The sequence below is a fragment of the Salvia splendens genome, chromosome 2 (assembly GCF_004379255.2).
Source record: "Salvia splendens isolate huo1 chromosome 2, SspV2, whole genome shotgun sequence".
Lineage (NCBI taxonomy): Eukaryota > Viridiplantae > Streptophyta > Magnoliopsida > Lamiales > Lamiaceae > Salvia > Salvia splendens.
Genome location: NC_056033.1, coordinates 7,444,774 through 7,459,447, shown reverse-complemented (window position 1 = coordinate 7,459,447; position 14,674 = coordinate 7,444,774). Strand labels below are relative to the sequence as shown.

At 36.1% G+C, this 14,674-nt stretch overlaps 3 protein-coding genes across 3 annotated transcripts; all 3 read right to left on the bottom strand.

The window, feature by feature from the left end:
* Positions 1 to 215: 215 nt before the first annotated feature.
* On the bottom strand, positions 216 to 800 carry LOC121772401 (protein SRC2 homolog). The gene has a single exon (XM_042169495.1). It carries the CDS (start codon positions 798 to 800, stop codon positions 216 to 218), a length of 585 nt encoding a protein of 194 aa, XP_042025429.1.
* Positions 801 to 5,347: 4,547 nt separating this feature from the next.
* On the bottom strand, positions 5,348 to 9,316 carry LOC121760441 (O-fucosyltransferase 10-like). Its single transcript, XM_042156109.1, has 10 exons — positions 8,886 to 9,316; positions 8,150 to 8,228; positions 8,000 to 8,067; positions 7,475 to 7,563; positions 7,014 to 7,211; positions 6,716 to 6,920; positions 6,460 to 6,627; positions 6,171 to 6,338; positions 5,877 to 6,067; positions 5,348 to 5,801 (listed from the first exon to the last, which is right to left on the bottom strand). The coding sequence occupies exons 1-10, from the start codon at positions 9,186 to 9,188 to the stop codon at positions 5,621 to 5,623; spliced, it is 1,650 nt and encodes a 549-aa protein (XP_042012043.1). The 5' UTR covers positions 9,189 to 9,316; the 3' UTR covers positions 5,348 to 5,620.
* A 2,693-nt stretch (positions 9,317 to 12,009) lies between these two features.
* On the bottom strand, positions 12,010 to 14,226 carry LOC121760432 (ubiquitin-fold modifier 1). Its single transcript, XM_042156102.1, has 4 exons — positions 14,066 to 14,226; positions 13,873 to 13,970; positions 13,364 to 13,396; positions 12,010 to 12,350 (listed from the first exon to the last, which is right to left on the bottom strand). The coding sequence occupies exons 1-4, from the start codon at positions 14,143 to 14,145 to the stop codon at positions 12,280 to 12,282; spliced, it is 282 nt and encodes a 93-aa protein (XP_042012036.1). The 5' UTR covers positions 14,146 to 14,226; the 3' UTR covers positions 12,010 to 12,279.
* Between the last annotated feature and the right edge of the window lie 448 nt (positions 14,227 to 14,674).

The following is a 14,674-nucleotide window of genomic DNA, read 5'->3' as shown; positions in this document are numbered from 1 at the left end:
ATATCATAAACTATGCAACAAGACCAGATCTAATCGAATAAAAGATTTTCAATCCATGCAAAACACTTATTCCAAAGCACATTTTTTCAAGATCTGAACTGTACAATCCCTAATAACCTAGTGAATCAACAATTTTAATTGTCATTTTCTTAAATATTCAAACTGTAAACACTTTTTTTTAAAATCTAGGGTTCAAACTTCATCGTTTTACGACATCAACAAGCGTCATAAAAAACCTCGTCTTCCTCCTCCTCATCCGAGGAACCCCGAGAGGGCCTCCGATCATCGCCATCGTCGTGATCAGACTCACCGCTGAGGAGGAGCATCGCTCCTCCAACCAGCACCAAGAACCCTACGGCCTCAAACGCCGTCTTCCACCCGGGCGACGGCTGCCTGACAATCATCGTCTCGCTAAAGCTGTACAACAGATTCAGCCGCCCCTCCGGCGTCCCCGCCACCTCGTAGCTCAGAATCTTCCTCGACATCCGCCCCATGTCAAACAAGCTCTTCACCGGAATCTTCACTTTTCCGACGAGCCTATCCCCCAGCGTCCTCTTGCACATCAGCCTCACCACGAGGCTCACGCCCGGCTGCCTCACGGTCTCCTCACTGACTGTGTAGTCGGAGACGAAGTTCCACCTCGGGTTCGTCTCCGACTCGTAGTCCACGTGGCTTTTCCGGGTGGTTTTGGAGTCTCCCTTGAGAGAGAGCTTGGCGTAGACTTTCATGCGGCCGGTGTTTCGGACATTGGGGAGATTTTGGGCTGAGACAAGAGTTATTTCAAGTTTTCTGCACTCCATTATTGTTTGTTTGTTTGCAGAGCTAGAATAGTTGAGTTGTTTTTTTTATATATAAAGGAAGGAGGAAGGTGAAGTGGTGAAAATGTTGGCCCTTGAAAATCGGCATGAATTTTGATAATTGTTTAATTAAATTAACACATTGGTTGAACTAACTAGTTTTGTGTATTATAATAAGGTTTTGGCCGGTTAGTGATGTGGATATTTGTTTTTTATTCATAGAAGATATAGTTCTTTTTAGCTAATTTTTAGGTACGAATTCCGGCATAATCCTTTCTCTGTCTCCTTATTCTCCATCATTTTCGTGTATTTGCAACAAAGATCTCACTCGCTCTCAAGTTTGAACACAAAATGAGAGTGTTATAAATTTAATTTGGTTGTGACGGTTGATTGTTTTTTTTATTGAAAATTTAAATTGAATGGCATAGGATTTTTCCGAATAGATAATGTGACATACGAGTATTTCATTTTCTCGATCAAAATTTGGTGTCTCTTTAGGACATCAAATGTTACGATCTCATAATCTGATGTCCTGTAATACAAATTTTTAGAATTCAAATTCCACTAAAAGGATGGACTAGGGCATGTATTGATGAATGTGAAAAGTAACATTTAAGTGATCACATAATTGAATGTTTAATTAGTACATAGAGATTAATTATGTACGTTTACACATAATATCCACATGTACAAAATTTATAAGTCCACGCGGCTTCGTTTGGGGTGAATCTTGGGCACCGGACTTTGGGAATTGGTGTTTTGGTATAATTTTATGTAAATTGTTTGATTGTGAGATTCAATTAATTCATTCTTATCTCTAAGGACAAGTTATAAAAAAATTATAAAACTTGGATATAGGTTTGTGTTAAAATGACAACACCTCTTAAAGTGAAACTGTGACACCATGTATCTAACAATATTATAAACGCTACATAGCAATAGTATAAACGCGCTAGACAGCAATCTATAGATTGTTGTCTGGCGTATTGGATATTGTTGGCCGAGAAAAATTGTTGTATAGTGTATTGGATATTGCTGGTCGAGAAAATTTACCCTTGAGCATTTTTTATGATTGTCACATGGCAACTGATTGGCTAGGAATGATTGTTACTTTAAGAGGTGTTGTCATTTTAACGCACCCCTTGAATATATTAACAATTATTTCATAATTAAAGAATTTGATCATTTACATTTAATATATTATTGATTAATAATAATGTTGTTTTTTTAAATAAACTTATTGTTAATTCGTTGGTGATGACGTTCACACTTATTTTCTCGACTTTCATATGAATACTATTTCACTGAAAAATGCCATAAAATAATTTAAAATAATTCCAAAGTTTATAATTTTTCCTAAATTGTACTAGTATTTACCTTTGTTTAAAACACTTCCTACCCTTAACAATAGTGTCTGACATTTGACCCGTCTAGCATTTGGTCATTTGGGTACATGATAGCTAAGAAGGTAGAAAATTGACATTATTTGTTTTAAAAAAGTTACAAAGGGAGTAAGTTGCAAATAATTTATTTCAAATAAACTCTACAAAATTTTTACTTTAAATCACGATCGAGCACTAATAAATGAAATGTGATCAATATCATAACAAGAAATCAAATCAAGCTACATCAAACACAGCACATATCATGTCTTGACTAATTTGTCGTCATATAAGTCAATGGTCTTGGACTTGGTCTCCCTCTTGTTCGAAAACATAATCAACTGGCATCGTAGAAAACGTCGCCATCATGCACTTCGACACAAGGTGTTGGGTCATCGTCTTCATAACTGTCATCACAATCCGCCCGGGTAGCTCAAAACACTCCGCGATTTCAGTCCCATTTCAAAAAGATCCTTCGCCGGAATCTTGAACGAACCTATCTCCCAGACTTCTCTTACACTTGAGCTTCACCACGATGTTGACTCGCTCATCGTGAAGTTCGACGGGGGTTTTGACGGCGTTGTCCGATGCTCCTTCCAGTCATAACGAATGGAGATGGCTTTGCCACGTGGAAAAACAAATATGCATATCGCCAAAAAAATTATAAAGTTTCGTCAAATTCTTACACTTTGCATGACTTTAGAATTCAGCTGTTAAAATCATGAATTTGGAATTGTTATCCATAGCAAAAGTTTTGTATGAAATTGCATCTAGTATGACTTGGTCTATTTAAAAGAAAAAGGCATCAATATTGCATGTAGACAACTGAAATTCTTCATTGTGCTAGTATACTTGCGTGCAAATCCAAGTTTCATAGTTTCTCTGACTGATTTTAAATTTAAGTTACTATACGAATTAGAATTTAACCAAATTATATGGTTTTTCTGGCAAATTGCCCAAAAAAATCTTGAATAATCGAGGCCGCTAATTATAAAATCTTTTCGTCTAGTGTCGTATTTTGTCATTTTGATCGGTCCACATACTAGTATCCCACTCTAATTGTAATAAGTATATCTACCACAATCAATTAAACCCGCATTCAACGATCAAACCTCACAAGAAACAGATTGGATACACAAATTGCAGGTTACAACAAGAATACACAGATCAAATTACCTAAAACAGCAGATAACAATAGATCTACACAAGATCTAAGGAACACAGTGAAGAAAACGGTAAAATACAAGGATTGAAGGCTAAGTCATCGCATAGCTTCATAACTATATAGTCTTCCTCATAGTCAACCCACCCCAGACTTAGTCCACGAGCTACCGGAATATCTAACACACTGAATATTAATCAGTAGAAAACGAAGTCCAACCATCGAGAACTCACAAAAGAACACCTCACTCTCACTCTATCTATCGATCGCCAGATCCTTTGAATCTATCAGCCCTAGTAATCTCAAAAAGTGACAAGACAAGAATTCAACAGAAAATGAGAGCAACAACACATACATTGAGATTGAGTTGATAGCTAATTAGAGCTGAAATCGACACTACCATTTAAAAAAAACGAGCTTCCTTTGCGCACCACCACCCATCCAAGCCGGAGCGCTCTCTCCCCACCCAACTGCTGCCTCTGATCCATTTGCTCCTTAAAGTAAAACCCATTTCCAAAGCGGTAGCTAATGTGGAGACTCCCATCTCGAGTTCCTGCCACCGTGTAGCTCATTCCATACACATCCTTCACCCAAAACTCGAAAAGACTCTCCATTGGTATTCGTACTTCGCCCAAACACTTGTCGCCAAGTATTCCGGCGCAGTAGAGCTTCACAACCACTTGTACCTCTCCTTGTTGTCCCGTGAAAGCCGACTCGCTAATTGTGTGACCCACCGGGAAATTCCAACGTGGATTTAGGCCTCCGACCGTGTCCACGTTGGTTTTCTTGGTGGTGCTTGTTTCTTCGTTCAGAGAAACCGTGGCGTACACTTTCATCTCGCCACGCTTTCGGACATTTTCGAGATTGTTGGCAGAGACAAGGGTTACTTGGAAATTTATGAAGGGTTGCATTGTCTTCTTCACAAATATGCTACATATTTTTATTTTTTTCTCTTTTATATAGGAGTATTGAGATATTTTTGTGGTTTAATAAAGACATACGTGCGCCAAATTTGTCCAATTATATCCAAAGTATAGGAAAATAATTATGCAATTCTTCTCAATAAGTTTTAAATTTTTACAATTGTCTCAATTCTGTATGAAACAATATCTTATACCGATTCTTATAATTAAAACAATGTTGTTTAATTAAATTAATAAAAAAGAAAGAAAAGAAAGCGAAAATAGTTACTTTAATAAAAGACATCGTTTTATATACGAATCGAAAAGTTAAGAAAAAAATCAAAAGTTCGTGTTTAATATTTCTCTTTCAAGATCTTATGCAACTATGTGACCAATTTTCTTGTTTTAAATGATAATTATTCTAGTAATATTTTAAATGCTAGGAACAGAAATTTAATGAATCTGAAGGGTAAAATGATTTTTTTTCTTTCATATAAGCGAATTCACGACGATCGTACATTTGTACATTTTTTCAGTAATTTTATCTGAACTTTCGAAATTTATCAATTTTATCTCCACATATGAGTACTATATCTTGCTCCAAAAAATAAGTTATGAGAATGTTAATAATTCATAAGAGTCATATCTTACTATATTGTACAAACTCCAAAGTATGATTTGGACGGTTAGAAAATGTAAACAGATGACAAAATAACATCAACAAAAAATGTAAACACAATGTCAACGGTTGACATTGTGTTGACATCAAAATATTGAAATTTTACACTGTGTTGAACAGTTTGAAGTTCGTACTATATATAGAGTTTGCATTTTATCACTATCCTATAGACCTATAGGGTTGAATCTTTATTATATGCAAACTTTTTATTGTAAGGACTTTGAAAATACTTGATTACATTCTTAGTAAAAATTAACTGTATTTAAAAAGTAAAAGTTTCGCCCCCTTCCAAGAGTTGTACTCGTGTCTGAATTCATTAGAACTCTTATCAGTCAATTTAAACAACAGATCTAAAATTCTTATAAATAACTAGCGAGCTATAGAAATAAATAAAATCTCAACAAATAAGACTAAATACACACAAATAAACAACCAAACTAATTTAGAATACTAAGTAGTAACTATGCAACATACAAAATTGTTGATTCGACAGTTTCTTCAGTTGAAAAATAGACAAACCAAGCCATCAGACTCATTTCCTGGGATCATGTCTATACCTCGTATCTTCAACCTTTAACCTTTAAACATTCACTCCTCCCCCTTTGCAAGATCACTTCTCCTTTTGCGGTCATGGAAGACGAAGACGGTGTTTTAGCAGTCGAAACATGTATATAGGCATCAGCCTTTATATATACATGTCATAACAAGAAATCTGATATTGTGGTGGAGTTTTGTGATTCCCACAGGCACCTGCATTCCGGCAAAGGGTTCAAATATATGGAGCCCTTTCTCGTCGACTTCTTCACTCTAGGCACCATTATGCTCCTACGATCACTTTCTGCTAACATCGTCTCCATCTCATCCTTGAAACTGTCCCAACTGAAAACAAAACCATGAAATCTGTTTAGTCTGTGAATTCCTCATTGTCATGACAGCTACTAAAATTCTGAGTACCTAGTAGTCATGTTCTGCATTAAGACTACGAGCTTGGTTTTGTCGGGAATGATGGTCTTGGCATGCCCGTTGTAGATGAATCTTCTTTGGCCCATCAGAAAATGAGGGAAGTTTCCACCTTGAGTGGTCACAAATACCTCACTATACAAGCATAACATATAGTCGACAGCAGCCAGCCTCGAAGAATAGCCCTGTGATAAAAACAAAACACGAGGCATATGTAGAGGTGTATATGTGCAATTCACATAGAGGCGTATATGTGCAATTCACACACCATCAAGCAATGATTTTTACCTTTACTGAAGCAAGTTCATCTGCAGTAGCAAGTGACCATTTTGTCTCTAGAAGAGGAAACATCTTTCGCAGAGGCTCCAAGTATCTATCCTCCTTGTATATTCTACCCGATGCCAGATAAATGGGAGTGTTGTTTGAAAATCCCATGCCTCTCAACATCAAACCAACCTATGCTGACAACATGGTTGTGGGGTTTGTATCATTTATATGTAATCATCTTTTCTACTCGTTCGACTAAGAAATGGTAAAGATATTCTAACTTGTCACAGAATTTAAAAGCAAAACCAACCTCCACTGGTGTCATTGGGCACTTTCCATTCACGCGGATTAAACCAGGCTCAGAAACCCGGTTTTTGAGCGTGAACTTTTTCCCCCAGCCCCTTTTACGCGCTGCATCCATTTCTGATTTCTCTGTTTCTCCTTCGTCGTATTCACAGCATGAGAAAGCCACCATGTCCTACTTTCAAGGCCGATTGAAGTGGTCAGGCTTGAGCTTTTTAAGATGTCACTGAAACATAAGTAAATTAAACTGGAGTGAAGTTTACCTCTTCAAATCGAAGATGAACTGCAACATACTTCCCTCCAAAGCTTGAGCTCTTGTCAGTCATTCGATTGCCAATTACTTTTGCAAGATTCATTATGGTTGATGAGAACCTCAGGGACTTATAGTTTGCTAGGCATCTTAAATACTGAATGTGAGGTGGAATGCTCGTTGCCAATCTGTTGGCAAAAGGTGAGATTCGGACAACCCTGCATCAAGGGCATAGCATTAGGTGAATACAAACGCAGCGACTTAAATAATGTAGACGGTGGCAGTAACAAAATATTTTAGTACCACAGTACCTTGTTTCTTGCAGGACGGGGTAAACCTCATCCATGTAATAACGAGCAGACGCCCAGGCTGAGACTCTCATGCTTGGGATAGCACTGATGCTAAAGTTGTAGTTTTCCATCAGTTCATCTGGTAGGTGGTGAACCACCGTAACATAATCTTTTAGGGAGGATATGAAATGATCCTCGTCATAAATATCAGCGAACGTACTGTGAAGTACAAAAAGAGAAAGAAATGGTATAGTAAGTACAGAGGTGATGCACATTGTGCAGCAACACATATATGGTTCACTAATCAGATAGCAGTTTCATCCGACGAAACATCAAATGATCCCTGGTGTACGAGAACAGAAAAACCTCCACCAATCTATTTCTCATATAGGAAGCAACCAAGGTTATTGCACGTTGCTCTTTTCATAACTCACTCGAGTGTTGGGTTTTTAGAAGAAGAGGAGGAGGCGTTATGAAAATACCTCGGGTCTTTCCAGACATTATGAACATCGAAGTGAGGGATCACAAGTGTAGCATTGAGCAGTCCAGCAACAGCCACTGCATTGCAAATCTGCAGGTGCAACAATGTAATATAGCTAAGGCTCCACTACTAAAAGTGAACGTCTTTCATGAGAATCAGCGATACGTGTATATCCATCTAAGTTCAACAAGAATTGGCTATCTATATTTATAGTTATTAGAGAAACATAGAAGTGAGAAAAGATTATTAATAAACAGAGTAAGCAGCATGATTATGTTAATCTTGTGAGTAAGACCTGATACGGAAGCCATTTTCCTCGAACACATCACTTATGACAGACAACCTGGGAACATGTTGAAATCACCATATGCCCATAAGTGTGACCATCTAGCTACAACTAAAATTTTGCTCTTAAAAGATAGGAAATTGTTGATCACTTTCATTATAATGTTCAAATATGAATGAGGAGGCCAAACCAGACACAACAATTAGATTCAAGATTATGAAAATAAGCTGATCTGCATACCGATGAGCGTTGCTGGTTTAAGCCACCATTAGCCTCAATCACCAGATAGCGCTGAAGCCTCGGGGGGACTGATAGAAGCAAAGAGAAAACAAGATATCAAATAAACATAAACGTTGAATCCATCTCCAAGTATCATTCACAGATACACACCTGGTTGCTGATGAGCATTAGCATTCTGACAAAGCTTTTGCTCTTTCAGCTTTCTTCTATACCTCCACAGATTGTCCAACTGCAACAAATGAATCTCTTAATAACTAACAAGTAATGCAAATCAACATCAAGGAATTCCAATGCAATGGGAATCCTGGAATGTATGGCTTGAGCAACAAAGAGCAGTTTAATTAAGTGAACTATTAGCTGCATTTTAGAAGGATCATAACACATCAGTGAAAGATTCGATATTTATTATTCTTTTGACTTGTTCATTATAAAATTCACCTCTATACTCTCTCACTCTTACAATAAGTCAATAACATCTTCACAAATTCCAACTTCAAAATTTATGACATTCCCCAGTATGTTTCCAAATTCCAAGAATCTTGGGGCTTCCACCTTAAGCAAATAAGTTAAGCAATTTAGCTCCAAAGAAATGTTTTAAAAATTCCCAGCAAATAAAGTAAACAGATTATAGTGTAAAATAAATAAATAAAAAAACAAATTTTTCCAGAAAAACTTCACACAAAATCTTCTAACCCTTTTCAACTTGCCCAAATCAAGATTGATCACCAAGACTACAGAGATCTTCAAGAAACTCTACTTAAAACCCAAATGTGCTTTATCATAAAGTGAAAAAGCACTTCCATAGTAACTAGCAAAAAAGTAGAAACATTTAAAAATCAAATCTTGAAACTAAATCAGAGCAAGAACAATGTAACTATGGAAAAACCTCAACAGTGGAAGAGTTATCCGACTGAATTTCAGGCCAGAGCTTGAGGAACAGCTCCTGGCTGCGGTAGAGTGAGCCCGGCGGTGGCTGCGGCGGAGGGTGCAGGAGGGTCAGCAGGGGACCGGCACAGGTGATCAGCCCCGTGATGTAGAGAATCGTCAAGAAAAGAAGGTATCTTTTGTAGAATATTCCGGCGTAGAAGAAGCACACCACCCCTTTTTGTCGGTGCTTGCAGTGGAGGTGGAGCCTCCGCCGGCATCTGCTGCCAGTGGCGGCGGATTCCGTGGTGTACGTTAAAGCCATGCAATGTCTGAAGATCCCTCACTCTCTCTCTACAATTTTGTATGGTTTGCTGTTCATCATTGGTTGATTTGAATGGACTATTTACTGAGGTGGAGAAGATGCTGTTTTCAATGCTTCAACTAAAACAGTGGAATTAAGTCAATTTAATTAGTTAGTTAGTTAGTTATATTTAAAACCTAGAATTAATCTTTAAAAAGAGAAAAATACAACTAGAATTAATTAGGTGCATGATTGGGTTAGAGATTCTTGAACAACTTTCTTTTGTTTTCAGAGGTGGAGATTTAATGTTTTACTCATAAGATTTTATTACGGTCACGTGTTCTAACTACGAAGGTCTATATCAAGTTTTGAAATAACGAAAAACTAGTACTAGTGATAAATTTTGAGTATAATCATAAATTTCATATTCAAAGTTTAATGATGAAAAAGAAGATATTTAGGATGTTTTTCTCTTGTCTTTGTTGGCCAGATGGGAATGATGTTTGGAATCAAGATTTTTGGAAGAGGGAGTTTGACCAAAAAATCTTTATTAATAAATGTGAAAATGTGGCCTTATTATTATTTGTCCTTATAATAAATTTTGGCTGTGTTTGTTTGTCCCCATCAAAATATAATTAATATTATGAAACTATGGGTCTTTTTTCACTCGCCACCCTTGTTCAAAAAGTAAAAAGAAACAAAAATTATTATGCTTTGATTAGTGGTATCTTTAGGGAAAATATTAGTAAATGATATATTAATAATATTATGCCATGAATTCCTCCCTGGTCACTTCAAACTACTTAAATATTCAATTTTGTAAATGAAACATCTTAAGTCATGCATATATAATACTAACAGTCAGTATCAATTTTGATGAAAATTCATAAACATGTGCATTAACAAATAATCATACTAATAAAATCAAAATAGGATGTGAAACTATATGGGATTGTGACCATGGCGGGATTCACGGCGGAATTGCTAGATTTTCACTAAAAAAATTGAACTTTTTGGTCACTTGATCTGTTTTGTCACTTTAATTCCTTCTCAAAACCATGGAGTCAAATAGCAAAGCTACACATAATTAAATATGAGTTATATTTCTTTGTCATCAAACTTTTTGAATAAATATGCCCCACATGCGCTTCTAGAAATGTAGAGCCGTTTCATACTAGGATCTTGATTTGTTAGTGATATAACCATTTATTGCTTTTAGAGACGTATTTTAGAATAATTTTGATATGATTAGGTGATGTAGAGCACGTCGGTACGTTCACAAGAAGCGTTGTTGCGCATGCTCCCTCTCCCTTGTTACAAAAGGAGAAATAGTGAGTCCCACAACACATATATACTTTTAAGGACCACAAATCCTTTTGTTTGATTCTTGATATTTTATGTGTTGGTTTTCATTTTATTCCACTTTTGTGGTTTCCAAAGGTGAATGGAATGTTGCAGAGTCCAATATTGGAGTATTCGGTATTTCGGTTTAATGTATTTAATAATTTGCAAAAAAATTAGCTTCACCTCCATTGTGGGTTGGTGGTTGTGAGCGTTGTGCGTTTGATTGCCTCATAAGTGGAATAATGTAAAATAGTAACACATGATATGCTTTAATTTCCTCAAGTGGTACAGATTTCATCCGAGTTTAGTTAGAATAGGAATGAAAAAAAAAAAGAGTGGATTCCCCAGAATACAACATACGCTTTTGAAGCAAGCAACTCCAATTATTCCAAGGAAAGGCACATGTAGACTGTAGACATACTAGATACTATATGTAAAAAAAAAAACTAGATCTATGCTAGCTCCTTCCTTTAAAAATAGCAACTTTAAAATATCACAAGTTTTAATGCATGATTAGTAAAGTAAAAGAGTGATTATAATAAAAAAAATTAATTAAAATATTATTGGTGGAGAATTAATCAAGAAGATAGAATTTTTTTTCCTAAAATAGTAAGTGTATAACTTTAAGGAATAGATCATTATGAAAATAATTACCAGTATTTAAGGACGAATGTAGTATTATCATCTTGATTAAACATTTTTTGGTTTGTACTACCACCTTGATATTTTTTTTTCACAAAAAACCATTAAGGGTGGAGGGTTAGGCGGGAGTACTACCACCGTGATCTCATCACACTACCACCACTTTTCCGATCCGGATATTTTACCTTCATACCCACTCGGGTGTTTAAAACAACATCATCAACATCGACAGGGACTTTTTTCGAGTCGTGTCAAGAAGGATGAGGAGAGGGAGCACAGCATTGTACTGAAGAGATGACATGATACAGATTATTGTTCATCTCTAACACAAAATATGAGGTTGAGATTCAAATCTAATGAATTTTTTTCCAAACTTTTAGTACCAACCGACAAGGGTGTAGTAGTTGTGGACCTTCACCATGCATCAATGGCTTTAAATGGCAATTATTTAAGGCTTAAAAAAACTGGTACTCGTCACATGCATCAACCTTCTTACTCTTTCTACTTACTGTCCACTCCATCAACACAACTACAAGTCTCCTTTATTTCTTTCACATGACATATGTGAAATGTTTTCTTGAACATGAGTATTATAATAGAGTTTCACATCTTATAAGCAGAAACCATCACTTTTGGGGAAGACATCATAAAGGAACAAAAGAAAATACTCCATCCGTTCACAACAAATACTCCGGTCACCTTTTATTCAAACCTGTGTCACACCCCATTAGGCCCTTTTTTTGGTTGCCGGAGCAGGTTACATTATTAGCAGAAACTTAGGTCAAGAATCAAGATAACCTATCTGGAAATATCTATAAAGATCATGAAATCATAATTAACTAGAGCAAAGCAAAAATAAGAGAAACATAAATATACTACTACAGAAAAGCAGCGTTATTGGTTCATCAATTATCACGGAAGACAATCCTGTATTTAAACTCAAGATGTTTTCTATATCTGTTTAATAAGAGTTAAAGTTACTGGAAATATCATCTTTTGCGCGCAAAAGAAAACAAAAGACTGGTCTGGAGAAAGCAACCTCCCAGTACTAGGTTTGAGGATTATGTCTGTAGAATACATATTGAAATGCATATAGGGGAAACCCATCTAAAACTTGAGCGCAAGCTTACATACAGGCACCGACTCTATCTCGGGGAATTAAGCGCAGTTCTGAGCCATGTTTAAGAAAAACATTTCCTGTGAAATCAGTTCACACAAGAAGTGTTACGCAAAAACCATGCATCAACTCAACATATGTACACAATACACACGATATGATAAGCATATAAGTTAGGTCAACACTATGCTCAAAAGTAAATGGTTGGCTCTCACTTATATGCTATTCCACACCTCCACGTGGAATCAATGTGGAATTCATATCAATTTATCCCCTTTAGAACCTTAAGCCCACGGATGGCACATGCCGGGTATACAGGGCCCATTATCCATTTGCTGCTCCTTGGGCCCACATTTTGGTGACACCCCTTTGGGTACACCTTCGGGTAGTCCCTTTCCGTAGGGGATCCAGATCCACGTTCATGCACCAAATTGATAAGCATATAAGGTAGGGAGCCCTAGCTTAGCCCAAAACCATGGTCAAATTTATACCACAACCAAATCATATAACTTAGGTGTCAAAATTAGCTAAGTCTGTCTGAACTCTGACTAGATATTTTTGTCGAAGTATGAAATCATTGTAAAGCAATTTGAGCTTGGAAGAGTACAGTGGAATAGGTATAGTGGACATGTACTCAGTCAGTTGCTACTACACAAACACCACATACAATATTGAGCCGGTACCAAGATCTTAACAAAGCTGCAACTAATTATCTCCTATTTCAGGTTCAAAGGGGCTAAAATAGTGTTGGTAGGTCAGGATTCAGGTATAGATAAAAAATGCTAAAAGTCTAAAACAGCATCGGTGAAAACAAATAACAATCCATGAATGTCGAGAAACAGCAACACCAGTTGCATTGATCTTAACTCTTAAGTGTGAAAAACTGAAAATAGATGTCAAGAAACAAAGCTAGCTGCATCATATTCATAAAGATGATAAATTGCAGCATAGAATCATAAGCTGATGCACCATATACATTACTACTGAGCCATTAAGAACATGAATCTCCAATCACTCTCAAAATAATAAAACAGATCACACATACAACAAATAGAGATTAAATAAGCAAAAAACTGAAGTCGAAATTATGTACCTGCACTCTGCTGAGGATTGATTCCCACTCCATCTGCATAAAACACCAATCAAACATACAGAAGAAAGTAACTCTTAAAATTCGAACACGCATGATAGGGAAGTGAAAGTCCAATAAGAGCGAATTTAACTTTTAAATAACTCTCTTTTTTGTTCTAAACAGTGGTGTTTACCTGGGAACTACCAAAATACGTATTGACAGATTGATAAATCAAACTTAAAATTGCAGACAAATGCATAGCCTGTCCATATCTTAATCATCACACCGACTACCATTCTCGCTACTTGAGGATTCAGCTGTCACAAAAATACTTGTACATTTACATGATCTGATATCTATTAATCCTAGATTAAAAGTGGAGAGGGATCAAATTAGACTACACAAAATATTCAATTTTTCAATTTCTATCGGAGCGCTACAGACACAAGAAGCTGAACTCGCCCATATCGAAAGTACGAAATTATGAAAATTCATTAAAAGCCAATAAAAATTAAGAAAAAGAAAAATACCGTTAGTGATGATGGCACTGGTTTGGGGAGGCACTTTGAATTCCTCGGCAGCGAATTTCAGAACTGCAGTAAATGGGGCTGCCTCCGGTACGCTAAATCTTTATTTATTTTTTTCCAATTTTTGCAGAAAAAATAAGATAATTAAGAACTACTACTATAATAGATCATGATATAATCAACAGAAAAACCTTACACTTTGAATGGGAGTTTCGGATCAGAGGTCAGTGTAACTTTGAACGACACCTTTCCGCCGCCGGCGCCACCGCTCGCCATCTCTTCCGTATTTAACCTTCTTTTTTCTTCTTACTCAGTAATTTTAGCTGAATAAAGCTTTGTTTTCTGAAAGCTTTAGCAGAAAAAATTGTGAATATTTATATATGGAATATCATCTGCTTGCTACATACGCGCAGGTGCATAATCCCGCCAATAAGAAACTGCCACGTTACCGTTGAATTATTTTCAAGACACGCGTGTAAATATAAATGGAATATATAATTGAAGTATGCATCACTTATTAAAAACTAAGTAAATATACATAAATTATACTAGTACTATGTTATCATATTATTTTTAAGACAAACGTGTAAAAATAAATGGAAAATGTAATTAAAGTTTGAATTACTTATTAAGAACAAAGATATCTATACATATATAAAAGTTGAGTTTTGGGGGCATTTTAGGAATTAAAAATTTTGGTTTGAGATTATAATGTGTTATTATACATATTTAAATGAAATTATAATGTGTACGGTTTTTATTGTTGTTATAATAAATTAATAATTTAGGGGAGTGGAAGTGGAAA

Bases quoted from the DNA above. Each gene is read 5' to 3' on its own strand.
- LOC121772401 (XM_042169495.1), bottom strand. From the start codon at position 800: ATGGAGTGCAGAAAACTTGAAATAACTCTTGTCTCAGCCCAAAATCTC.
- LOC121760441 (XM_042156109.1), bottom strand. From the start codon at position 9,188: ATGGCTTTAACGTACACCACGGAATCCGCCGCCACTGGCAGCAGATGC. The intron at 8,068-8,149 runs GTGTGTATCTGT...TGCTTCTATCAG, and splicing joins TAATGCTCATCAGCAACCAG to TCCCCCCGAGGCTTCAGCGC. The intron at 6,921-7,013 runs GTACTGTGGTAC...CCCTTGATGCAG, and splicing joins CCCGTCCTGCAAGAAACAAG to GGTTGTCCGAATCTCACCTT.
- LOC121760432 (XM_042156102.1), bottom strand. From the start codon at position 14,145: ATGGCGAGCGGTGGCGCCGGCGGCGGAAAGGTGTCGTTCAAAGTTACA. The intron at 13,971-14,065 runs GTAAGGTTTTTC...AAATAAATAAAG, and splicing joins CCGAAACTCCCATTCAAAGT to ATTTAGCGTACCGGAGGCAG. The intron at 13,397-13,872 runs GTATTTTTCTTT...TGTTTTATGCAG, and splicing joins CAGTGCCATCATCACTAACG to ATGGAGTGGGAATCAATCCT.